Genomic DNA, 27,233 nt, shown 5'->3' with positions numbered 1-27,233 from the left:
CTTTTGGCTTGGTGTTCATGTGGTACATTAAACCCAGTTTAAATTTCTGAAATTCCGCTCTGCTCTGCTTTACCACCTTGTAGAGCCGTGCAAGCGAACTGACGCATTCATGATCGATACCGTGCACAACACTAATTCAGGACGCATGATGCCGTAAGCAACACCAATCTCACTGACGGCAAACGGTTGTCGCAGGAAGCACGAGAAACAAACAAGCTCTGAATCACGATCTTCATCCCTAACAAGAACATACAAGCTCTGAATTCTGAACATCGATGAGACTGAAACTGAACATTGGCAGTAGTTTGGTGTTGGTGACAAAATCTTTTTACAGTCCACACTTTCCGCTTCATTGCATGCTATTGTTCAGAAGTATAGGCAGACTAGGCTAATGCAGGGGCTCCTCACTCTGATGTTACTCATTCCTTTCCAATTCCAGTGCAATTGATCAGAAACAGGTAAAAAGCTGACACGTCAATAACACGAATATCACTTTTCTACTTATCTTATTCTATTATTTGAATCACTTGCAGTTCAAATTTGACTTATACCAAAAAATTCTTTGAAATGCAATAAATTAATTAAATATAGCAAACATATCCACAAATATCCCTGTTGACGCCAGATTTTGACACGAGTAAAATCGGCGTTATGAGAAGAAGAGATTGGAAGATGCAGCGAGATACAAGGGCGACGATTGGAAATCGGCCGATTGGTGCTACAGTCAAGGATCGGCCAATTGATGCTACAGTCGAGGATCGGTCGATTGATCCTTGGAGTTCCGCCTCGCCCGACCCCTGAGGTTTGGGATCGGACACGCCCGACCCTCCGAGGGAGGATTTCCACCTCGCCCGACCCTGAGGCTTGGGATCGGACGCGCCCGACCCTCCAAGGGAGGATCTCCGCCTCGCCCGACCCCTGGGGTTTGGGATCGGACGCGCCCGACCCTCCAAGGGAGGATCTCCGCCTCGCCCGACCCCTGGGGTTTGGGATCGGACGCGCCCGACCCTCTAAAGGAGGATCTCCGCCTCGTCCGACCTTAGTCCCCAGGGTCGGGATAAGTCTGAGCCCTCGACGTGTGGGTCCTGATCGGTTACCCCCTTGCCAAAGAGGTGATCGGCCGATTAGGAGGTTAGAATAGTTGGGCCGATGTGGGCTTAAAAAAGATTATGAAGATGAAGAAGGAGTCAGCCCATGAAGCGCGTGAAAATAGTACGAATCGTACTTGTAAATATTCGTTTTCCGTTTAAACTTAGGGATAGAGTTCTAGTCGGATAGGAAGTCGTTTGTACGGGGCTATAAATAGCCACCCTTATGGATCTGTAATCATCATAAACTCAATACAACAAACTACTGTTTCCTCGTAGTTACTTTCAAGCAGGCGACTTCGCCAACACTTTTTCTTCTTTTTCATGAGTTCGTACGGGTTGGCGGGGCTGCATCAACTTGACCTCCGGCCGATCTTGTAAGTTTCGTTTATCGAGTAATTTCTAAGCTTTAACTTCGGGCGCATCGCTGTCGTTTCGTTTAGATTTATTCACCAGTTATCGATATTTACTAGAATTCTAGGTTTTACCTGTTGTTCTAGTTTTATCACCAGTTATCCAGCTAGGAATCGGTACTTTCAGCTTTTCTTGTGCTTTGCTGTTTAATTTACCTATTTCATGCATAGCCGATTAGATCTGTTCCTAGTGTTGCTACTGTAGCGTTGTTTAGATTACTCTAGTAGTTTCTACATAAACGCTGCCCGGTAATCGGTTGTATTATAGCCGATTTCCCTATTACTGCAAATCGGCCGATTCGCTGATAAGCTTTCTCGAGATCGAAACCTTAGCCGATCGCAATTACGTTTATTTCCTTGCCAATCAACAGGTTAGATTGGCTGGCACGCCGCGCGAACCGCACCAGGGCAATCACCCGAACAGGAGCCAAGCAGATTCTCCCGGGTCGTGTGTCCGACGCTGGGAATTCGGTCAACTGATTTCTAGCGCCAACAATCCCAAATTTTAACATGGAATACCACATGTTGTATGTGGAGAGTAGAAAAAGTTTCAAGGTCAGAAGAGAAAAAAATGAAATTATTTGCCGAGTGTCAAATAATTACACTCGGCAAACATATTTTTTCGTCGAGTGCTAGACAATTACACTCGGCAAACTTATTTCTTCGCCGAGTGCCTAGTTTTGCCGAGTGTTTTTTTTTTTCAGTTTGCCAGATGTCGAACTTTGCTGAGTGTTTTTTTGCCTCGTTTGCCGAGTGCAATTATTTTACCGAGTGTTTTTTTTCAGCACTCGGCAAAGAGCTTGTTTGCCGAGTGCCCGATGGATTGCACTTGGTAAACCCTCTTGCACTCAGCTTACCTACTGTTTCCGGTAGTGATGTCACACAATAACCAAGAAAAAAAATTCAATGTAACTGTAAAAATGAAATGCATACAGACAAGCTCCATTAGGCAAAGCAGTAGAGCACTTTGCCAGCATATGAATTCTGAAGCATCAGAAAGAGCAAGCTGGGTAGGTTGACAAGAAAACTTTGAGTGTTCTGGATGATTAAAACTGCAACAAAGTTTAACACGCAGTCTGCTGCGTCTCATGAGCTGAAATCAAAATGATAGTTGATGCCTTGAAGCAAAAAACTCAGGTACTACTATTTCTGACTCTTGTCACGATGTCTATATCTAGTTTGTCTGTAGGCAAAGTCCTCAGACTAAGACCGGCGCCAACCTCGCTAATGCTAAAGAGCTAGCTGTTGCCAAGAAATCCTCTGATGAGCACCCTGAGTTTGTCAAGCACTTGTTGAAGCACCAGCACTTGTTCCCTCTCCTGAAGCGGCCAGTGCCGCTCTTAGTACTGCACAACAGAAAAAAATATCAGCATTTTGAGAAATCAATTTCCCCTCATTCAGTATCTGTTTATAACCAGCACAAATAACAAATAAGTTGCTGCTAAAGTTCTACTGGTCAACAGGACAGGCAAACAACAATAGGAAATTATCAGCAGCTCCATCTATTAACAACTATAATTCCTCATATTAAGAGAATTAAAGATGGATTCAGAAACTGCAGAAAAAAGCACCTAACCCTTTTTAGGATAACTGGCCATAGCTTCTATGTGCTGTCACGTAACATACTACATACCATAGCTAAGGAATGCACAGGGTTAAAGATATGTGTGAAGCTGATAAGTGGCATGTAGAAGCTACATCATACAGGTACTACGCAGTGGCCTTTTATGGTTTCAATTGGTGCCAGTTACCTTCCTGGCCCAGACTAAACCAAGATAATTTTCAAATGTCCATAACAGGTTCAGGTGTAACGGATGAATCAATTCCGACCGCATAGCTAGCAAATTGCAACAACAGCAGCCATACAAGGAAACATGAATGTATGTGTATCACAGATTTATATGACATAGGGAAATACAACTATATAAAACCAAGCGCATATACTATTTGCGGCCGCCAACCAAAATATTTTCCGTACTGAAAATTGTTGCAACTCCCCACTCTTTATAGAGAAAAATAACGACCGAGCAAAGCTGTACAAGGGTAACAAGCAGGATGCAATACCTGGTGTATAGAAGCTGACGTATGGAACGACGTCGTAGAATCCACCACTGGTCATGGGAATCTTGGCGACCTGCCCAGACTTCAGATCAAGAGTGTAGAGCTGACCATTGCTCTTGATGAAGATGACGCCACATCCGCAAAGGCGACCACAAGAGGTGCCCCCCTGTGGCTGAGTGCATCAGGAGGAAGCTTTGTGACGAGGTGCTCACCACCCACCGTCCTGCGTTCTCCACAGGACCAAGCTCCACCGACCAGACCCAGAGTAGCCCAATCAGCCTGCACGCTTCGATGAACCCGAGCTCGCCGTCCTTGGTGGTCGTGAGCACGATGCGTGGACCGTAGGCCGGCCTCTCCGCCGGTAGGCGAATCATGAACATTTCTCCGGTGGTCGCATCGCATTTCAGGATCTTTGCCCCTTGAGGAGCACGAAATGGAGGGCGTTCCAGGCTAGCACGCCGGGCAGGGTGGCGTCGAGCACTCGAGCTGGTCGTCTTGGAGCGGAGCGGTGGTCGCCTTCTCCCTCAACGCGCCGGACTCGGAGGAGTAGACGTGGGAGAAGATCTGCTTGGCGTCGATGCCGACGAAGACGACGCGGAACGGCCCGCGGTGGCAGTCGACGTGGTCGCAGGCGCCGGCGGCGGTGCCGCAGAGCACGGCGGCGTTCCAACTGTGCACCTGCCGGCGACGCTTCAGGAGAGGAAGCTGGTGCTGCTCGCCGGTGATGGGGTTCCACACGGCGAGGGCAGACGGCTCCTGGCCCTGGCCCTGGGGTGCATCGCTCGCCTCTGTTAGATAATCTCGTTGTTTAGTTAGTTTAGTTTGATTTCTCATTATTTGCTTTCTGTTGCTGGACGTGTAACGGTAGGAGTAATTCTCGGCCAGGTTGTTGAAGCCGTGACCGAGATCTAGGTGAGCATGCCTCCACGCTACGTCGTGAGCGGCATGCGCGTCGTGCGGACGTTCGTGCGTGCGCCAACGCTGGTGCTGCAGTATGGCCGGGCCACGACTTGTTCGTAGCTGAATAAAAGGAAAGGAATATAACAGAAAAGGCTGCTGGTTCTTTTGGGCAGCACCAAAAACCTTCTGTTCGTGCGATCAGAAAAGAGTGCGAGAGACAGAGTTCTAGCCAACACTTGGTATCAGAGCGAAGGTTCGACCGAGGGCGGAGCAATGGCGTCCCAGTCGCCGTTGCGCCACGGTAGCGCGCCCCCGAGCCGACGACGGTCGCAGTCACCATCGTCGCGGCGCGGGTGCGGACGTGGGCATGGGCGTGCTCAGTGGGAGCTCCCCATCGTCGTACACCGCACGGTGAAAGAAGCATCGGCGTCAGTCCAATATCCGATGCTCACCAAGACCAACTACCCGGAGTGGGTAGTGATGATGAGGATCAATCTGCAGGCCCAAGGTCTCTGGGCGGCCATTGATCCGGGCGGCGTCGAGTACGGCGAGGATCGGCTGGCGTTGGTAGCGATCGCTCGCTCCGTCCCTACTGAGATGGTCAATCTCATCGGCAAGAAGGAAACAGCAAAGGAAGCGTGGGAGGCTGTCAAGGTAATTCGCATGGGCGTCGAGCGTGTGCGCGTGTCGAACGCGCAGAAGCTTCGGTGGGACTTCAACAATATCGCTTTCAAGGATGGGGAGGGCATCGATGACTTCTCCATGAGGATCTCTGGCCTCGCCGACAACCTGCGTCTCCTCGTCGACGACATCGACGATTCGGAGGTCGTGCGCAAGATACTCCAGGTTGTCCCAGACCGCTTTATGCAGGTGGCGATCTCTATCGAGACGCTGCTCGACATCGAGGACATGTCCGTCGAAGAGGTCACAGGGCGCCTCCGGGCCGTCGAGCAACGGCTCGAGGCGCGCGCGGCGGCCGCGGAGCTGGGATCCCGTCTCCTCCTCTCGTCTAGGGAGGAGGATCTCATCAGGCGGATGCGCAAGCGAGATAAAGGGGGAGTTGGCGGCAGCAACTTCAGCGGTGGCGCGGCTCCATCGCATCGTGCCATGAAACCGCCCAAGCACGGGGATGGCAACGCAAAGAAGGGCGACGGCGGAGGTAAACCCCTTGACAAAGATCAATGCAAATACTGCAAGAAAACAGGGCACTGGGCCCGGGAGTGCCGCAAGCGGCAGCGGGACATGGCGGCCAATGCGGCGCTGCTAGCGGAAGAGGCAGTTGGCGATGATGATGAACCAGCTCTTTTGATGGCGTGGGTGGCCTCGGTCGTGCCGGCATCCGAGGTGGTCGTGCAGCGCACCGTTCTTGTACATGTTGGTGGCCAAGTCTTCCTCAACGAAGAACGTGTGATGGTACAGCTGGGCGACTCCGACGTCAACCGCGACGACCACGATGTTGGCGTGTGGTACCTCGACACAGGCGCGTCGAACCACATGACTGGAGATAGCGCGTTCTTCTCCGAACTGGACCGCGACATCACCGGAACGGTGAAGTTCGGGGATGGTTCGGTTGTCGACATCGTCGGACGTGGCTCCATCATCTTTGCAGCACGGCAAGGACACCATCGCGTTCTCACGGACGTCTACTATATTCCGTGCCTCCGCAGCAACATAATTAGCTTGGGCCAGCTCGATGAGTTTGGCTGCCAGGTTATGATTGAGGATGGTGTGCTGCGCGTACGTGATCCTCAGCAGGAACTCCTCGCCAAGGTACGGAGGTCTTCAAATCGTCTGTACAAGATGAAGCTCACCATTGCACAGCCCATATCACTACTGGCAAGCTCCGAGGATGACGCCTGGCGTTGGCACGAGCGTTTCGGCCACCTTGGCTTTAACGCGCTGAGGAAGCTGGGGCGCGGCGCGATGGTTCGTGGACTTCCCAAACTCAACCATGTCGACCAGCTATGCGACGCGTGCCTCGTCGGCAAGCAACGTCGTGCACCGTTCCCCTTGGAGGCCAAGCACCGCGCAAAGGGTCGCCTTGACCTTGTCCATAGTGACTTGTGTGGACCTGTCTCACCAGCGACACACGGCGGCAGACGCTACTTTCTCCTCCTCGTCGACGACGTCAGCCGCTATATGTGGTTGGTGCTCCTGTCAACCAAGGATGAGGCAGCCAGCGCGATAAAGAAATTCCAGGCCGGCGTCGAGGTGGAGACCGGGAGAAAGCTGCGCACACTCCAGACTGACCGTGGAGGCGAATTCACGTCCGTGACGTTTGGGGAGTATTGTGCTAAAAAGGGGGTTTACAGGCAGCTCACGGCGCCGTATTCTCCGCAGCAAAACGGCGTCGTGGAGCGCAGGAATCAGACCATCATGGACATGGCGCGGTGTCTTCTCAAGGCAAAGGCGATGCCGAGTACATTCTGGGGGGAGGCGGTGTCTACTGCCGTCTTCATCTTGAATCGAGCCCCAACCAAAAGCGTTCAAGGTATGACACCCTATGAAGCCTGGTACGGTGAGAAACCCACTGTGCACTTCCTTCGTACGTTTGGGTGTATTGCACATGCCAAGGTCACACGTCCTCACGTCGGCAAGCTCGACGACCGGAGCATCAAGATGGTGTTTGTGGGCTACGAGCCGGGCTCGAAAGCCTATCGGGTGTATGACCCGGTGGGAAAACGCCTGCTCATCACCAGGGATGTGGTGTTCGATGAGGCTCATGGGTGGAATTGGGCAGAGACCGGCAGTGATGCCGCTGTTCCAGAGATGTTCACTGTTGAGTATATGGTGAACGTGCTCTCGAGTGGTGGCCAACCGGGCTCCCCTGTATCCCCAGCGGCCTCACTACCTAAAGCCCAGATCACGGAGGAGCCTAGTACACCGGTGGCGGATGCGGACGGCCCAAGGAACGTCGACACCGTGTTTACGTCTCCACCAGCGTACATCCCGTCCGGCATCGACCTGGACGACGAGGGCGCACCACGGCGGTACCGCATGGTGGACGACTACATCAATATAGCTGCGCCTAGGGAGCTCGATCCTGAGGAGCTTCTCCTCGCAGCATCAGAGAAGCCCACGTCGTTTTCTGAGGCCGACTCTGATCCGGCCTGGCGAGCGGCCATGAAGCAGGAGATTAACGCCATCGTCGACAACGGCACCTGGGAGGCAGTTGAGCTGCCAGCCGGCCATCGTCCCATAGGTCTAAAATGGGTTTTCAAGCTCAAGAAAGATGCTCAGGGCAAGGTGATCCGCCACAAGGCTCGCCTCGTGGCGAAGGGGTACGTCCAGCGTGCTGGCGTGGACTTCGACGAGGTGTTCGCGCCGGTGGCACGTCTCGACTCAGTGCGTGCCCTGGCGGCAGTCGCTGCTCACGAGGGTTGGCAGGTGCATCATCTCGACGTTAAATCAGCGTTCCTCAACGGCGACCTCGTGGAGGAGGTCTACATCACGCAGCCTCCGGGATTCGTCATCGCCGGGCGGGAGCGCCAAGTTCTCAAGCTGCACAAAGCCCTCTACGGACTCTGTCAAGCGCCACGAGCGTGGAACGCCAAGCTCGACCGCACGCTCACCGGCCTCGGGTTCACACGCTGCTCTGAGGAACATGGAGTGTACATACGCGGCACAGGACGTGAGCGTCTGCTCCTAGGCGTGTACGTGGACGACTTGATTCTCACCGGTGCCGACCCAGGTGAAGTCGAGACGTTCAAGAAGGAGATGAAGAGCTCATTTAAGATGAGCGATCTTGGGTGCCTTAGCTACTACTTGGGCATCGAAGTGAAGCAGGAACGTGGGCGCATCACATTGTGTCAAGCTGCGTACGCAGCAAAGCTACTGGAGAGAGCTGGGATGAGCGGCTGCAACAACACGCAGATGCCCATGGAGACTCGATTGAAACTGAGTAAGAAAAGCTCCAACCCGCCCGTTGATCCTACTTTATTTCGAAGTATTGTTGGAAGTCTACGCTACCTGGTACATACCCGGCCAGATATCAGTTTTGCTGTTGGGTACGTGAGTCGATTCATGGAAAAACCGACCACGGAACACTTCAGCGCCGTCAAGCACCTGCTGCGCTACATCGCGGGCACGCTCCACTACGGCATCGTCTACACCAGGGATGACAACGACCTCAAGCTCCAAGGCTTCAGTGATGTGGATATGGCGGGAGACATGGATGATCGCAAGAGCACTACCGGTGTGTTGTTCTGTCTCGGCCGTGCACCAGTAACATGGCAGTCACAGAAACAGCCCGTGGTTGCCCTCTCATCGTGTGAAGCTGAATACATCGCAGCCTCGACAGCGGCGTGCCAAGGCATCTGGTTGGGACGGCTGCTTGGCAGCTTCTACGGGCGAGCAGCCAGCGTCGCCAACATCCACATCGACAATCAATCGGCAATTCAACTCTGCAAGAATCCGGTCTTCCATGGCCGGAGCAAACACATTGACACGCGCTTCCACTACATCTGGGAGTGCGTCGAGGGTGGCCGAGTCGCCGTCCACAAGATTCACACCAACGATCAGCTGGCGGACATACTGACCAAACCACTTGGATGGGTGAGGTTTCAGCATCTACGCTCGAAGATCGGCGTCGTCGACATCGGCAACAACTAGATTAGGAGGAGTTTGTTAGATAATCTCGTTGTTTAGTTTGTTTAGTTTGATTTCTCATTATTTGCTTTCTGTTGCTGGACGTGTAACGGTAGGAGTAATTCTCAGCCAGGTTGTTGAAGCCGTGACCGAGATCTAGGTGAGCATGCCTCCACGCTGCGTCGTGAGCGGCATGCGCGTCGTGCGGACGTTCGTGCGTAGGCCAACGCTGGTGCTGCAGTATGGCCGGGCCACGACTTGTTCGTAGCTGAATAAAAGGAAAGGAATAGAACAGAAAAGGCTGCTGGTTCTTTTGGGCAGCACCAAAAACCTTCTGTTCGTGCGATCAGAAAAGAGTGCGAGAGACAGAGTTCTAGCCAACAGCCTCCGGCAGCTTGTTGAGGAGGACGCGGCCGTGGCGGGCGTCGTGCGCGCGGTAGCCGTGGTGTTCATCGTGGGCCGGGCAGAAGCCGCACGTGGGGATGAACCTGGCGACGCCGCCGGTGATGGTGAGGTTGGCGATGATCCCCAGGATGGGTGCCTTCCCGTGGCTCTGGCTGTACCGGCGGCGGAAGCCACGGTCGGCAAAGAGGCGAGCCCAGCGCTTGCAGGTGAGCGCCGAGCGGAGGAGGAGGGCGCTGTTGTCCGGCGGGACGCAGACGAAGATGTCCTCGACAATCTCGTCTGTCACATGCATTGTCGCGCGGAGCGACGGCGGCACCATGGGAGGGGTCGGAGGAGCGTCCATGGCTTGCTTCGGTCGGGGAAGTGAAACTGAAGTGTCGAGAGTGGAAACCTGGGGGCGGTCAAGGGAGTGGTTTTATATACTTTTATGGCGACCGAGGTCTGCAAGAAGGCAGTGGAAGTGGTTGTGGCAGTGTGGGAAGATTCACTTGAATTGAATCTCCAATCAAGGCAGCCGGGAGGATTCCACAACTTTGATTGATTTTTTCCCTACAGGACCTTTGAATGAATTGAATGTCGTAGCTGAAAAGAAGAAATTATGCTACTTGTTTGAACTTTGTTGACGTCTTCTTCTCCGGCACCGGTGATATTATGGCGACCAGCAGTGGTGGTGGGGGACTAGGGTGTGGGCGTCGATGATTGAGACAGCAGCATTTTAGAAAGGGTTATATTAGAATGGAAAGCCATGAGTGGTAGTAGATTTGCCAACTTTTCGCTTTGCGCGGGAAACGATGAAGAAGGGCGGTGTCAAGGGTGCCTTGCGAAAGAATAAAAATTAAATCATAAAAAGGTGGGTGTGCGACCACGGAGGAGGAAGGATGAATGGCACGGTATGCCGACAACGCTAGGCACGATGAGGATGAGGCCGCGTGGGAGGCAGTGCACATGAATGGGGGAGGAAGCTCGAGGCCGCCATAGCTATGAAAAAGACCAGCAGAGATGAGGCCGGTGGTAGGGGAACCATAACATTTGAAAGGGTTAGCGCAGAAACAATAAGTGGGGAAAGGTTGATCCGCCAACTCTCCGCTTTTGCACGGGAAATTTGGAAGAAGGGTGGCTTGCCAAATAAAAAAGATAAATCTAAAGGAAACAGTTGGTGTGCGACAAACCATGGTGGTAAGAGATTAGTGATGGATGCTGATGGTGTTGGGAATAAAACAATTGAAGGGGTTTGTGTGGAGACGAGTTGGTTTTCAATATGGAGATGAGGGAGGAGGGTGGCACGGGAGGGCGTCTTGCCAAAGAAGGGGGATAAAATCAAGACAAAAAAGGTAGGTGTGTGACCATATAGGAGAAGAAGGGTGTACGTCAGGCCATGCCGACGCCAGGCACAATGACGAGGAGGTCGCGCAGGAGGTAGGAGCAGGATCGGAAAGGAGCCCGAGGGGCTGTGGCGATTGGTGGAAATGAGGATGCGCTCAAGGGGCTGTGGTAGTTGACAGGAACGAGGGTGCGGGTTTTTTTAGTTATATTTCTTATATAAACCATGTTTAACATAAGCTGTCCAATACAGATTGAAGGATTCGAAATTTGTTGTATTTAAACCCTTCTAAATCTATCATCTAATATCCTGGCAAATCCAAATAAAAAGAAAAAGAAAAAAAAATTTAGGTTCAATCCAAGGCAGCATCATTTGATAAAATTCCTATAGCTGCAAGTAATACAATTCATCCATTCGAGAAGTGATGGTAAATTTTGATTACTAGAAGTATAGGTTGTATGCGCATTTTTATATCTAGCCAGTAGCCACACACGTTAATTTTAAAATAAACCATAAACGTACGGATTTTCTAATAGCAATATGCTAAGTATTCATTTTGCCCTAAATGGTGGTGATATCCTTTTGTGATTCATAAAATCCACAATTTTTGATTGACACTCACTCTAATACAGTTCAGTTTGGGTATCCCAACTTTCAATTCGACCTAGTCTTGGTCCCTAAGCCTAGTCAAAGTGGTTTAGGGCTGATGTGGAAGTAGGTTTTGTTGATATTGGTTTTTGACCAGAATCAACCGTTGCAGATAAGGTTCTGACAGCCGATAGAGGAGAGAGAAAGAGCCTGAAGTTGGTGCCGCGTTGACCAAGATTGGTCGCTGTTGACCATGATTCCAGATTCCAGAAGCCGATGGAAGACCGGCAGGCCCAGTCCGAAGCAAAATCAACTCCACCAAATAAGGGAAAGCATATAGATTTATCTTTAGCAGTTTTTAGAAATAGTTGTAATAGTTCATGTCATATTCGACTAGGATTTTAGTCTACTCCAGGTATAAATATAAGCCCATGAGCCTTGTAATCAATAATCATCAATCAATCAATGCAACCTTTTGGCGCCATGCTGCCAAAACTCTAGGAGTAGGCGTAGAGTAAATTTGATAAGTTCCTTCTAGTGAGCAAGGCTGCATCGGCTTCGATCTTAGGCGAGCTTATAAGTACCACCATCCGATCATTACGACCTCTATTAGAACTTTCAAAGTTAAGTCTTATATTCTGATATTGTCGTGTGGCTAGTTATCGAGTTATCTTAGATTGCAAGAACTTTCTAGGCTTTATCCAATATTCTACTTGTTTTTGATGTTGCTTAAGTTATTGAACAACTTAGATCTAGTTAGGTTGTCTTCATCGGCTCCCTTGCCGTGTTTAAACGTTCACAGTTATCAGATCGTATCGGCTGGTAGACTATGCATGCTTTTATTGCTTTATATATGTTAGGTCCGATAGATCTTTGCCCTGCTCCTCGTATTGCTAATTGTCAGGCCTTTAACGTCAGTGTGCTACCATTGAGAGCTAATGCTTCGGTCGGGTTTATACGTATCTCACGGAAGCATGATGACGTCATTGAGCCGATAGGGGTGCATGCGAGGTCTTGCTACTGTGAGCCTGTCTTTTAGGTCAAAGTTAATACCCTCTCACCATGTTACCTTATCTAAGTTCAATGACCATGTGTTACCTTGTCTAAGTTCAATTACATAGTCATGACATTGATTAGACTTTGTTACCTTAATAAGCTTGTAAGCGGTAGGCAAGAGGTCTTTGATGATTGTGCTCTAGTCTTTTAGGATAATGCCCTCTCATTCGTGTTGCCTTGTCTAAGGTTAATACACTTATCAAGACATTAATTAAGATCTATTAATGTATCTGACTTGCGTACAGTCAACGTGGGTTGGTCCTTGTTGCTATATTCTAATCTTTTAAGTTAGTAATTGTTGCCAATGCCATCTCATTCGTGTTACTTTGTCAAAGTTCAACACACTTATCAACACATTAGCTAGATTTGTTAGTTTATCTGATAAGCACGTGGTTAACAAGGGCTCCTCTTTTATGGTTGTTGTGTTACAATGCTTTTTCTTAGTCCGTCGGCTGACATAGCCGATGACACATGCCATTAATATTTTATTTATTTACACTGCATGCTTACATTAAATATCTATATGTTATGGTGTTTACAAGAACGCCTACCCACGAGTTCGAGAGGCTTCGCTGCCGATCAGCTTAGGAATTTAATATTTACCTTATCAATTTTCAGGTCAAATTGACTAGCATGCCTTGCACCACTCACGAGTTGATTTGGAGCCTGCACTGGAGTAGCAGATCTCCTAGGTCCTCCATGTTGTTCAACGCAGAAGTCTGAGGTCCGGATTGGGCGTCAACAAGTTTTCAATTTAAATGAATGGAAAATAATTTAATTGTTGGGGAAAAACTCAAACACCTCTAAAAAATCCTAAACATATTCTGGGATATAAGTAATCCCATAAGAGTAACTCAAGCTCATAGAAAAGCTTTACGAGATTCAAATAAAAGATTCAATAAATCTAAAAAACTAAAAGGTTAATAAAATTTTAAATAAATCTATATAGACCTTTTCATTAATGATAAGATATCTCTTCATCCTTTGCGATGACTGAGAATATCCAAATATTTGTGCCGATGATGAAGAGATTTCTTATCATTGATGACACGGTCTATATGGATTTATTGAAAAATTTATAAAGATTTTTTATCCTTTTATTTTTGAATACCCTAAAAAATGATAAAAATCCTAAATATGTTTTGAGAGACATGGAATCCCGCAAAGTAACTAAAGCTCACAAAAGATTCAAATTAAAATATTTAATAGATCTAAGAAATTAGAAATCTTTAATAAAATTTCAAATAAATCCACACAAATCTTGTCATTAATGACAAGATATCTCTTGATGACTATGGATATCAAGATATTTATGCTGAAGATGGAGGCTTTTCTTGTCATTAATGACATAATATATATGGATTTACTTAAAATTTTTATAAATCCTCCTTAATTTTTCAATATCATCGAAAAAAATTTGAAAAAAAATCCTAAAGATATTTCGTGATATAAGGAATCCCATAAAAGTAACTAAAACTTATAAACAAGTTTACAAGATTCAATAAGTTTAGAAAATAAAAAGTATAAAAAAATTCCAAATAAATCCATGTAGACCTTGTCATTAAATGACAAGATATGTCTTGATGCTTGTGCTGAAGCTGAAGAAATTTCTTGTCAATTAATGATAGGATCTTTATGGATTTTTTAAATATCTAAATCCTTTTATTTTTTAATTTTTTGAATAATGTATCCACAAGATCTAGTTATTTTTGTGGGATTCCTTGTGTCCCAAAATATCTCTAGGACTTTTTCAAAATACTTGGAGGTGGTTGAGTATTTTCCCTCATTTAAATGTTTTTCTCTCATTTAAATTTAAAAACCACGGCAATGTCATCCAAAAGCCGCTACGGTAGTGTAGTTCGGAGTTCAGGGGATCAAAATTAAACAAACTAAATATTTGATGGGCCAAACATGAACATATTATTCCTTTGTGATATTTTGTCTGTGATCAAGTTCCTCTACTCTGCTTTGCCAGTTGATTGGAGTTACTGGCAGGTGGGGCCAGGGGTAAAGAGAGTTGAGATCTGCTTGACTTGGGCTTGGGAATTGGTATCAAGGGCACAGATATGAGATTGCTGATCGACATGTCTAGCATAGCAGCAGTGCTAAGCTAAGGTACCAGATCGAGCAGCACACAGCTTGCCTACATTCTTCTTGAGCTTGACTGACACGGTGTCTGTCTGTGTATCTGCAATGGCACACCTGTCCTGAACCAACGGTGTCTTTGTGCAAGTTGTCGATCACAACATAATCATCAACACGCATATATGAGACGGAGGTAATAGTACACTCTGCATGCAGTGCTTCCTGCTCTTCATCTCAGACAAGAGAACACAAGCTCTGAATTCTAAACATCGATGAGATTGAAACTGAAAACTGCCAATACCTCTCAGGGACCGGATAGGGGAGCCGAGCATAGCCGGCGGATACGCAGCATCCCTTCATGCGTTCGCCATGCACGCGCCCACCCTCATCATCTCCTGAACCACCGCCTGCTGCGCTCAGCAGGACTAAAACCCATTGCCTAGTTAGCTTCGATTAATTGCTAGCTTCGTAAAAGAGCATGATGACGAGGTCAGTGTCGGTGTCGGGGAGAGGTCCGTGCCAGCTTCGTTCAGGGCGCGTTGTGGGGCGGTCCCCAACAGTAGCCCCTTCGTGGGCGAGGTCAGAGACGTCGTCGACCGATCCCGCGAAAAGTCCAAAAACGCCCTCAAAACATCACCCTGAACAGCGGCGCGGGCCGAGGCGATTTACCGTTAGATGGGAGTACAAACATCATTTTGCTTAATGACGTCTGCTTCAGAGATGTCAACTATGGTAGCTTTCTTTTCGAAGAACCGTCGCAGATAGTCGCATAAGGTCTCGCCTTCTTTTTGCTTAATTTGTCGTAAGTCGATCTTGTTGCTTGGTCTAGCCATGGAGCCTGCGAAGTTGTTGATGAAAGCCTTTGTCAAGTCTGCCCAAGAATCAATGGACTTGGGTTTGAGTGACTCGAGCCAGGTCAGAGGCGCGGGCTCCATGCATACGGGGAAATGAATGACTTTGGTGTCATTATTGCCCCCCGGCTGCTTGGACGGCTAGCGAGTAACAGTGTAGCCACTGAACTGGGTCTTGCTTACCGTCGTATTTGGTAATTCCGGTTGGCTTGAACTTTTCAGGTAATTTTGTTTTCATTACCCGATGTGTGAAAGTAGGAAAATGGTTGTAGCTGTCGACTTCTCGTTCGCGCCGACTGTTGAGAATTTCTCGCAGATCGCTGAAGTTGGACATCTCGCGGATCTTCCGAGTAGGGCGGATACTTTTAACCGAGTTGGTGCAGCTGACCTCACCAACATCCTTCTGTCGAGTAGGAGCTTTATGCTTGCTTGGACCTAGGCTGTGTTGCCGGGGTTGGTTGACTGCATCGTCGTTTCGTGGGGTGGCATTTTTATCTGCAGCCCCCCTGCTTCCGTCTTGATGCAATGTAATGCGAGGAACGGATGGGATTGGTGATTCTTTGTCGAGTAGCTTGTAAGCTTGCTCCGCGAGTTGTGCGATTAGTCCATTGCCACGCTGCACGAGTTGAGCTGTGGCTGCGTTATCCTTATCTTGAGGCATCAATGTCATTAAAAGGTTGATTGAAGCGATAGCCACGAGTGGAGTATTGTGCTCCTGAGCCTGGACTGCGTTGAAAGCCCGTTCAAGATTTGTAATAGGAATATTTGTAGCCATCGACTGTCGTTGCTTTGCTCGAGTGGCATTGCGCGCCCTTCGTTGGTTGCGCTGTTCGGAAGTTTCATTGTGAGGGGCGTCAGCTGTAGACTCATCTTCAGAGATGTAGTCGATTTGTGCCAATCGCCTAGGGGTTCTGTTCAGGCTAGTACCTGGGTTGTTGTTCTGAGTGATAACAAGTATCTCCCTGTCCGGGTAGTAGCTTCCGGAGCTTGATGTTGCAATCTCTGTATAACTTTCTTCGTGGTTGGAAGTGAGTGGAACACCTTCTTGAAATGGTAGGTTGTCTATATGGGCGACAAGGCATGAGTCGTAGTCACGGTCGAGAAGAGATGGTCGCAATCCCGGCCAGTGGACGAATCTGCCTTGGGGTGTCAAAGTTAGTACCAACCCTTGGGCTGGACCAGATAATGGTATCTCTGGTGAGTAGGATGAGTCGGAGTCAACATCTTCATGCCCGAGGTCGACTCGGGTTTGAGCAAGAAAACTTTGGTGGACTTTGGTTGCGTTGCGGAGTCCGTGTGGGAACCGCATTGAAGTCGAAACCGATTTGGATGCTAACTGTTGCCGTCGAGTCCGGAGCGAGTCCGAACCCGAGTCCTGGGGTCGGCTGAGCCCGACCCCTGAGCGGAACTCCGCCTCGCCCGACCCCGAGTCCTAGGGTCGGGAGTGCCTGATCCTTGGGAGGAGTAGTTCCGCTTCGCCCGACCCTGAGTCCTGGGGTCGGGAGTGCCTGACCCCTGAGCGAGACTCCGCCTCGCCCGACCCTGAGTCCTTGGGTCAGGAGTGCCCGACCCCTGAGGGAGACGTTGGAGTAGTCCGAGGCGAAGTCGAATTCGACGCATAGTCGAAGTCGAACTTGTTGACTTTGAAATCTTGATTTTTTCTGGTCAGGTTTTCTGGTTTCTTCTCCTGAGTGTCGACAATCTGGCGCCGGAACGGTCCCGAGCCTTCGGCGACGTAGAACCAGGATCCAAAAACGAAGGTGGCGCCAGCTTCGATGAAGAAGACAGGCCTGATAATGACTTTCGCCATTGAGTTCACGCTGAGAAACTCGACGAGCGCCCCTACCTGGCACGCCAGCTGTCGGTGTTTTAGACCGGCAACCCGCCTAGGGGTACCCTAGGTGGTTTTTTATGCGGTAAGGGTCATCGAGAATCAAGGAATCAATGGTGACGCAAGGAACACGATTTAGACAGGTTCGGGCCGCTAGATCGCGTAATACCCTACGTCCTGTGTGTTGGTTTGTATTGATCTTGGGGGTTGATGTATGACCTCATGTCTTGAGGGGGGTCCCTGCCCGGCCTTATATACATGGGAGGGCAGGGTTACAAGTCTGAGTCCTAGTCGGGTACTATTACAGAGTTCTACTCGGTGATGGCCCGAGTCGTTTTCCAAATAATACACAAGACTAGTCCGAGAAGGATACGCCTATCCTTGTTCTGATCTTGTCCGAGTACGTCCCTTAGTGAGCCGTCCAAGGCCTACTCGTGGGCCTGGGGAGTATGCCCGACACGTACAACTTCAAATTCCGTAAGAGGAAACAATTCTTTGTTGCAATCCATAAAGCATGAAAGTGACCGGACATAAGGCTTAATAGACTTTATCCATGAAACTACATTCTCTTGGTAGCTATTCCGGAGAGATAGGTGACGAACCTTGCTATGGAGAGAAGTTGGGAGCCCGAATGGGTCCAACAAAGTAAGAAAGTTCTCCTCACCTGATTTGGACACAAGGAAATTAAGGATGACATCGTGAACTCTACAGCTCTGCACCACACCTCTCAGCTCATCCCATGGTTGGATCAAGCTGCGGTTTATCAGATCATTGAAATGCCTTAGCCCTGCTTCATATAGACTCCCTCCTGGTTCTGCATTAACAAATCCTTCTGCAATCCATCTGCCTATTAAATAATCGCTTTTGATTACCCAATCTTCTGGAAATGCACTCAAGTCCAACAGGCAAGTTCTTAGATGATGTGGGAGATTAAAGTAACTGAGTGATAATACAAATTGCATGGTCTCAACAGACTTATTTTCGGGAAGTGGTGAACTTATAGATTCTTTCACCTTGTTCCAGTGATCAGCAGATTGTGGTACATCAACTGCTAAATTATTGCAAGTGGTATGCCATCACACTTTTCCAGTATATCTTCAGAAGCCCTTTCCAGCTCATGAGGACACTTATCTTCAGAGTCAAAAATTCTTTTGAAAAACAACCTTCTAAAGTCATTGTCGTCTAGAGGTCTCATATCATAAACACGACTACCGTGAGAAGAACAACATGACTCGGCCACATCTTTCAGACATGTTGTCACGGTTATTATGCTACCAGGGCTAGTTCTGACCAATGCTTGTCCAATGATCTTCCATGGATCGGAGTGCCATATATCATCCACTACAGCAATGTACCAGCCGATTTGATAAACTATATGTTGTAAGGGAAAAACTATGCATGTAACTTGATCTGGTGTAATAGTAATCAAAATGAAAACATATTGCATTATGAGAAAAATACAACTATTCTAGGTAAAACGAATACAAATATATGTTAATCATTTTTTCCATCTACAAATATATCGGAGCTGGATCCGATGAGGCCATCAAGCTTGTATCTCTTCTGTCGATCGCTCTCCTCAAAGACACGAGCCTTGAGCTCTTGTATCTAGTGAGCGATCTGAAAAGACACACTGATTTTCTTGAGCTTCCGTGCCAGCTGCTTGGGGCCGAAGAACCCGCCTTTGCTGGCATCGCCGCCGGCACAATGGAGCCGGGCCACAGAGAGATCGATGCAATCCTCGATGTCGTAGGCCAGCTCCCGCACCCTGTCCCGCCACCCCTTGTTGACGGCGTTGAGCTCCTCGATGTCTGCCATCACATACAGAAGGTCATTCATGGCCCTGAGCTCTGACCTGAGGAACTCGATATTCTTGCGGACCCTGTTGGCAAGCTTGTACTTCTCATGGAGCAGCTCCGCCAGCTTTGCGAGGACGGAGCTCATCGCTCCGGTGGCCGCGCTCACCATGGCTCGCTCCATGGCACATGAACGGAGGTGGATCGAGGGTTGTTGTGTTTAGATCGAGATAGAGACCTCAAGAGGTTGACAGATACGCCATGTCCCTCCCAATCCTATCCTCACCACCAGGCAGGAACATATCCTGTGCTGTGAATTTTTTGAATGTGTCCTGTGCTGCAGGAAAAACAAAAAAAAATGTAAAAGAGAGGAGATGGGACCCGAGGTGACAAGCGTGCAGTGCGTGACTTTAGATGCCACCCACCACCACCAGGCAAGCATCGTGGATCGATCATGCATTATCTTTTGACAACAACTTGACTCGGGAATCACAGCAACACGGCATTATCTTTTAGAAGTTGAGGCTTGAGATGTGCAACTGAACACATGCTCAGCATCACCACCCTGCCTGCTTTTCCGAGAAACAGAGCATGTGGTCACTGGTGAGACGGAGGTGGCGGTGGGTTCAAGATATTCTCCACGGAAGAGCCAAAGGAGCTTCCTCGAGAACACGACGGCTTGCCGGTACGAGAACACCTACCGTGGCCGCCCGGAGTTCAACCGGACGGATGACTTCGCCGTGCCCGTCGTGCTCGACTGAGCCATCCGGAACGTCGCCAACTGCGACGCCGCCAAGCGCAACAAGACGGGCTACATGTGCCGGAGCGCCAACAGCGACTGTGTCAACTCCACCAACGGCGTCGGGTACCGGTGCACCTGTTCCCAGGGCTACCAGGGCACAACCCCTACCTTCTCGACGATCGTAGTGGATGCAAAGGTAATTGGAGATCAGACGTCAGGGACAAACCAGAATCAATTAGAGCCAAGAGGTATGGAATGAGCTGCCAGTTCTTGCAGAGCTGCCAGCCAACTGTGACGGCTTGATCCATGATCTGCACAAAGGAGTGAAATGCCTCAGCCAAGGATTCAATGCCATATCAACAACTCTTCCAAAATAAAATGTGTCACGCATTTTTTACCATTTCAAAAAAAGAGTCTCATTTAAGTCATGCAAAAGGTCAGTCCAGTGAAATAGACAATTTTCATAGCCCATGCATATGTTCCTGACCGTTGGGGCCTGTTTCAATCAATATTATTTCTTAATAAATACTACCAGTACTAACCATAGCGCTGCCGGATGCCCATGTCCCCAGTCTGGAGGATATGCAAAATGCCCCCTGATTTGGATTGCGGCTATTAATCACGATCTGAATGCTTACAAAATGCCGCCCGATCTAGATGCGAATTAATTGCGATCCGATTATTTGAATATATAGCCCCCGATAGGAATTTTACAATGTGATTCCTAAATCGGCGCGCGCTCTGCTCCCGGTCCATCCTCCGACCCCGGTCCACAGTCGCTGTTGCCGCTGTCCGCCCCGGCAAGAAGCGGCCCTCCACCCGTGCTGGCTCAGCTGTTGGGTGAAAGCCCAACCATGGCCAGGGAAGAAGACGAAAGGGAATGGCCTTGCTTATTGCTCGACCTCTTCTAGTCAAAGTTGACGGCTTGCGATAGAGCTCGGACTCGATTGACGACTCTCTCGCCAAGCAGCGTCCACCTCACCGGCGGGAGCGCCGGCAAAGACAACGACGGCGCAGCTGCTCTACAGCTGGACGATGAGCCGACAAGGGAGAAAGAGAGAGCGCCCCCAAATAAGGACCACTTTGCAAAATTACTGGGCGCTATATGCAAATAATCGAATCACGATTATTAATTAATCGCGATCCAAATCAAAGGGCATTTTGTAAATCCCTCCTAGCCAGGGATATTGACATCCGGCGGAGCGCCCTGACGTTTGCCGTCGGGCGTCGCATCGTTCCTCACCACCGGAAAGGCTGGCTCCGCTCGCCGTGCCCCGCAACAACTGGCCGCGGATTCCACCTCCAGGTCCACCGTACCCAGAAGACCCGACGGAGTGATACCACAATGGACTTCGTCATGGCTAGACGTCGCAGAGGAAACCGAGCATACCGACTCCATCCTGGCCGGGCGTCCAGCACACTCTCCCCAGCCCGCTCACTGCTGCCATCGCGCCCAGAGTCGTCGGAGACCACAGCCTCGTGCACATGCGCCGCGCCTCCACCGCAGGTCGTCGTCTCCGTGTTTGAAGCCACAGCATGACCGGTGCCCCAGTGGCTCCTTCCGGTGCGGCGCCTTCGACACGTGGGGCATTCCGAGGCGATCCACGTTGACTTGGTCTTGACTCTTTCCGGCCCGGCGCCTTCTCACCTATATTCGCCGCGGAATACCCCGCGTGCGCAGCGTAGACCCATGGCGCGCGCGTGTCGACATCACCTCGTCGCCGTGGCCCTCGTTCTCCTCCGAGGTAATCGCCCGCGCTTTGGGCGCGTCGCCGATGGTGATCGCGGCCTCCGTCACGCCCTTGTCTAACATAGCGCGTGATCTCAGCTCAGCTCAGCGCGCGGCGGGCCTGTCTGTCTGTGCGCAAATGACATCTCTGCTCTGCACAATACGGCGAAGTGATGGTCTATTTCTTTGCGCAGGTTATCGATCAGAGCAGGATCAGCAACAAGCATGGATTGCGGTAAGAGGTCACTACCTGCTGTCAAAAACCTCAACTTTCAGGTATTACTGTACTGTGAAAAGGCGAAGTTTTGACTACTTGCAAATCAGGCTTCTCTGTAATTGGCAGACAGTGCAAGTGCTTTTCATCATGTGAGCACTGAAGCAGTACATGATCAAGATCTGTACTGTACCTGAGATTCAAGAATCAAGAGTGAAGACTAGGAACAGGGAAGCCTAATTGCGTAGATCATAAACGGCAATCACATAAATGTTGTGATTGCCAAGTCAGCAATTTTGCTGATGTGGTAACAAATTTAATGCTCATGAAACTCCCATTGAAACTGACCTAAGAATTTATGGAATCCTTTCATCTGAGAGTGCAATTTCATTTTCTCCGTATAATCGTTTGAATGGTGCTACATTTGCGCTTGGAGAATAGGGGGTCACTAAATCAAATGGGAATGGTGGCAAGCGCAGTCTATCAAATTAGCTGTACTTTCGCAAGTTCGTTCTTGTTTGCCTCTGTTCATTCGATTGATTTGGATCACAAAGTAGTACACTGTTATGGCGCAGCAGCTACCGTTGCCTTCGCCGGCGCTCCCGCGCGCCGGTGAGGTGGGCATGGAGTCATCGGGGAGGGGACCGGGATGCACGTGTTTGGCCGCGGAACGGGTCGAGCTGCACCGCCGTGGCCATCGGCCGCCGCATCGTTTCCTCGGCACCCAGTAGGCCGGCTCCGCTGGCCGTCGCAATGCAAAAGCTGGCGGCGCATTCTACCTCCAGGTATCCATCCATATCCTAAACTCCAATCGTCTCCGGTTTGCCCCATCCTCTAAACTCTCAAGACTCTGAACCCCAATCTGAAGCACGACTATACCTCTTGTGTCAATTTGCTCCATCTTCAATTCGTTTCAACCCATCTAAATTCCCGGGTTTGGGTTATGGTTGCTCAACGGAATCACAATGCATTTCCGATGCCAAAACTATGCTGCATATTCTTTATTTGTTCACTGTCAAATAACATCTGTTGCTCAGGATAAAGCCTCAGTTAATCGCAGGGTTACGAATGATTCGTTACACAAAGACAAGAAAAGTCGGTAAAGCTAGCAGTTATATTATCTGACTGAAGAGTAAAAGGAAAGTAGTAAAAGAAAAAACAATCAGGACACAGTACTGGTAGTATTTATGAACAACTAACATTGGTTGAAAGGAGCCCAATGTTAAAAAAACAAATACATGGGCTATGACTGTTGCCTATCTGACTGGACTGACCTTTTGCATGACTTTTTTTTTCTAGTAATGCTATAGAACAGACGTCCGGCGCTCCGACACATGTTGCAATAGTTAAGTATTGATGTTGCAAATATTGTTTTAATATATTTCACAGTGAATGTTGCATGAAACATAGTATTCATGTTGGGGCGGGAATTTTCTATCCCCAGAGTCGAACGACGTAGTCATTATTTACACATTGTTTTTCATGTTGCAAACATCAAACACTGATGTTGCTATAGGTAATTTTTAATGTTTCGTCGAAACGTGCAATGGAAAATTTTCCATTGGACGTTCGGGCGCTAGCAGCTCCGGTTTTTTTTTGATAGACCTTTTGCGTGACTTGAACCACTACTCTTGTTGTTCCTTTTTTAAACGGTAAAGAATCTACTACATATTTAAAATTTAGAGAGTTCTTGAGTTGTTCTTGGTACGTCCTTGATATTGCTACCTTCCAAGGATATGTGCTGCTGTATTTAATGGTGTTTCATAGCCAGCAGGTGATAGTGAAAATAAACACCGATTGACAAAGCGGGCTTTAATTTACATTTTGTCGATCATTATTGTGGCAAAGTAGAACACATTGATTGATGTAAAAAAAGTGAACACAATATCAATGACGATAATGGTCGGCTGGTCGTCTTCAATATAATTATTATACTGTATGCATATATGGAGTATTCCAAATTTAAACAACAAGAAATGGAAGCAGGAAGGACTGGCATTGAACAATCCCATGCATGTACTACTTCCATTCTCAGATATAAGACGTTTACGACGAGTAGCTTGTCCTAAACATCATATAAATACGGGAGCGTTATTGAAAGGGGATACAAGGCGAAGACCCATCATGATATTGGTAGCTATTTGGTCATGGCCCGAGAGTCCATTGCCCCGCGGAAACAGCTTCAGCTCGCATCGGGGTGTAGAATGCATGGATCTTAAGCTCGATAATGTTCTTGTCACGTAGTCGTTCTACTTCGGTCTTGTGTATGATGCCCCGCGCCAAAGTGAACTCCCCGGTCCCACCGACAATGGCCCATTGACCGAATCGTATATGAGGACCCATCACCTCCAGCGACGACCCCTTGAACCTATTTTGTAATAATAAATATTAATGTAAAAATGCATTATAACATATTGTAATGATAACGTACGTAAACACTACTAAAGCTTTAGAAATCTTACTATTACTAATTGGAGGCTACTTTTGAAGCCTCCAGGTGAAGCCACCTAGGATTCCTAGGTGGACACTCTAGAAAAACAGAGAAATTCTAGAAATTCTTACAAAAAAGCAAAACATCCGACCATCAATCGATAGATTCAAATCATCATAGCCATTGGATCTATTATGTTTTCTAAAAAATTACCCACCTATGCCATTATGAAAATAGCCTAAAGTAACCCCTAAATCTATATATAAATTACCCACCTCAAGTCATTATATAAAATAAACTAAAGTAACCCCTGATCTTTATCAAAATTACGCACTTATACCATTATAAACAATATTTAAAATAACCTCTAATTTGCAACTGAATTGCCTACCACTATTACTTAAAAAACTTAAAGTAACCCCTTAAATTTGCATCTATATTACCCACACATGTCATTATTAAAAATAACATGAGGTGACCCTACGTTTGAATCAAATATTTTTAATTAAAAATACACAACAATACATGATTCTAAATCACTATATCTTGCACTATTGGTATATGATATAATAATTAAGATCTATACGCATGATGTGTGTCACCACTTATAAAGATATAGAGTGATGAGAATATAGATTTCTATGTTAAAATTGTATCTCAAACTTAGGGTTCATTAAACAAATTCAAGTGCATACCTACAATGCAAAGTGAAAAGTTAAAAATTATAAATGTGGATGAAAATATTATAGAGTAATTACTAACTAAAATCTATCACAATTGGATGAAGATATTAAGTATATATCTATATAAGTATTGTGTTCGAATATTTAACAAACGAGAGGTAGCTTATGGTAATAGTTTTGTAGCAATGTAGTCTCATTTTTTCCATTGGAGACTCCGCATTAGTTCCCACGAGACAAGCTAGAAAAAAGAGATAAAGTCTCATAAAAATTAAAAACATCAAACACCAATCGTGTAATCTCTAATAATTATAGCCATTGATCTATTATATTTTCTAAAAAGTTACCCACCACTATCATTGTGAAAATATTCAAAAATGAGCTCTAAACCTATATATCTAAATTACCGAGCTCAGCTATTATAAAAAAATAATCTAAAGTAACCCCATAATCTTCATCTAATTTACTAATACACATCATTATAAAGCATAACTTAAAATATCATTCTAAAATTTTATCTATGTTACCCACGTATATCGTTATTAAAAATAACCTAAAATAAACACCTAAATCTTAATCTAATTATCTTCATGTGCATCATACAGAAACGTCAAAAAGTAAACTAATATATGATTCTAAATTACTTATTTATATCATTGTTAATATAAAAAAATACTAAGTTAAGTATATACACATGATGAGTGCCACCATTTAGACCATTTATACATGTATGTGAGGAATCGATGAAAAATATTGATTTGTATGCTAAACATAATGTATGGAGGATTGGAGGTGTGATACAAAATGGAAAAAGTATGAATATGGATGAAAAAGTGCATAGAGTAATTATTAATTAAAAATCAATCACAACTGGACAAAGATAAGTACATATCTATATAAGTATCATGTTAAAGTATTGAAAAAATAAGGGAGTAGTAGGTAAACAATTTTAATTATTAGCTAAGAGTTTCATTTCTAAATAATTTTAAAATATAATAAATTCTAAAAATATTAGCCCGTGCGGGAGCACGGGTTGATAGACTAGTTAAGAAACAATTTGCGTACCAAGCTTGTGAGTGTTGTATATGATTACGGTGGAGGAGGAGGGGTACCAAGCTTGCATAGATATTATTTAGGTAAGGGATTCGATTACAGTGTCAATTGATTACAAACTACCGCAACCAAACATACGTAATGGGATTCGTTACCTTCCGTAATCAAATTACATTGCATTTGAGCTAACCAAACACCACCTAAAGCTTTAGAAAGAAACAAAATGTTTGCATACCTGGCGTTGGCATCCTCAAATACAATGCTGAAGGAAGAGCGCCAGTTTTTGGCTTTCATGCCAGACTGGATATGTAGCCCCTGTGCACGAGCAACCACCTTGGCACCCTGGCCACGCTTGTCATATATGAGCCAATCATTTACCAGGGTCGTGCCCAATATGTTGGGACGTTTCGAAGCTAGTATCTCGAATTGGTTTTGGTCGGCTCCCGAATGGGCGTGGTGCAAGTACAAGTGGAAGAAAAGCTCTTTTTCCTGGGGTGGGTTGCGAAGCGCACCGAATTTGGAGTAAGGGGGGTTAGTCATGGCTAACACCAAAAAAGATAGATCGTTGGTACTAACAAAAGAGTAGGTCTCTGCTTTGAGAGAACTTGGAGTGGTAACCATGTATTTATAGCTGGGTGCGGTGCTAAGTCCTGAGACTGCCGGATGCACCACATGCTTCCTACGCTCAATGCGGACATAGTAAGAAAATTCAGTTATTAGCCGCTCATTCTTTTTTTTTTGAAACAGGCTGACATTTTTATGAAAGCTTATCTTTGACCATAAATGAACGACTAGCTATTCAACTTACGGATCAAAATAGTATACATCTTATGACGCTTAAAGATAGTTTTAATATTGATTAATAAGTACTCGATCCATTCATGTCAAGATCTAAAAGTATAAATGAATAACTTTGTAAGTGTTGATTAACTTCATGGTTCGAGGATACTAGATACCCTACGAAGTTTGGACTAACTACTTCAGATCCAGATCTATGACTAAATAAATAACTTTCCCAAGTGGTGATCAAGGTCACCTTTTCTAATCAATACTCCATCCATCCCAAATATAAAATGTGCATCCATTTCACTTTTTGCAATACTTTAGTCTATGGAGCAATGTATAGGACATTACACCAATTTTTGTTAGATAGTGGAAACAATTCCGGCTTCAAACACCTCAAATGAGAGGCATCATACTGCCAATATTACAAGCATCCTCAAAGTTTAACACACAGTGTGTTTAACATTATTGACCAATTCACAAAAAGCAAGGCCATCCATGGGACGCGAAGAAATGCATAGCTCTAGACTCCATAAGTTGGCATGTCTTGACAAAACTGTTCCCTCTGGTCATCAATATGCTGCAATAGAGCCCAGAACCATAGCCAGTGTGTCCCCCC

General features: G+C 47.1%; 3 protein-coding genes across 3 annotated transcripts; all 3 read right to left on the bottom strand.

Moving 5' to 3' along the window:
- Positions 1–9,422: 9,422 nt before the first annotated feature.
- LOC101775344 lies at positions 9,423–9,797 on the bottom strand. Its single transcript, XM_012843505.1, has one exon. It carries the CDS (start codon positions 9,795–9,797, stop codon positions 9,423–9,425), a length of 375 nt encoding a protein of 124 aa, XP_012698959.1.
- Positions 9,798–18,794: 8,997 nt separating this feature from the next.
- LOC105913698 lies at positions 18,795–19,154 on the bottom strand. Its single transcript, XM_012843504.1, has one exon. The coding sequence runs from the start codon at positions 19,152–19,154 to the stop codon at positions 18,795–18,797; it is 360 nt and encodes a 119-aa protein (XP_012698958.1).
- A 4,421-nt stretch (positions 19,155–23,575) lies between these two features.
- On the bottom strand, positions 23,576–26,412 carry LOC111256213 (dirigent protein 11-like). The gene is made up of 2 exons (XM_022823800.1): positions 26,067–26,412; positions 23,576–24,035 (listed from the first exon to the last, which is right to left on the bottom strand). Exons 1-2 carry the CDS (start codon positions 26,369–26,371, stop codon positions 23,813–23,815), a joined length of 528 nt encoding a protein of 175 aa, XP_022679535.1. The 5' UTR covers positions 26,372–26,412; the 3' UTR covers positions 23,576–23,812.
- Positions 26,413–27,233: the final 821 nt, after the last annotated feature.

The sequence above is a fragment of the Setaria italica genome, chromosome II, assembly GCF_000263155.2.
Source record: "Setaria italica strain Yugu1 chromosome II, Setaria_italica_v2.0, whole genome shotgun sequence".
In the NCBI taxonomy this organism is placed as follows: Eukaryota; Viridiplantae; Streptophyta; class Magnoliopsida; order Poales; family Poaceae; genus Setaria; species Setaria italica.
Note: the sequence above shows the minus strand (reverse complement) of the source record. Positions and strands in the feature narration are given on the sequence as shown.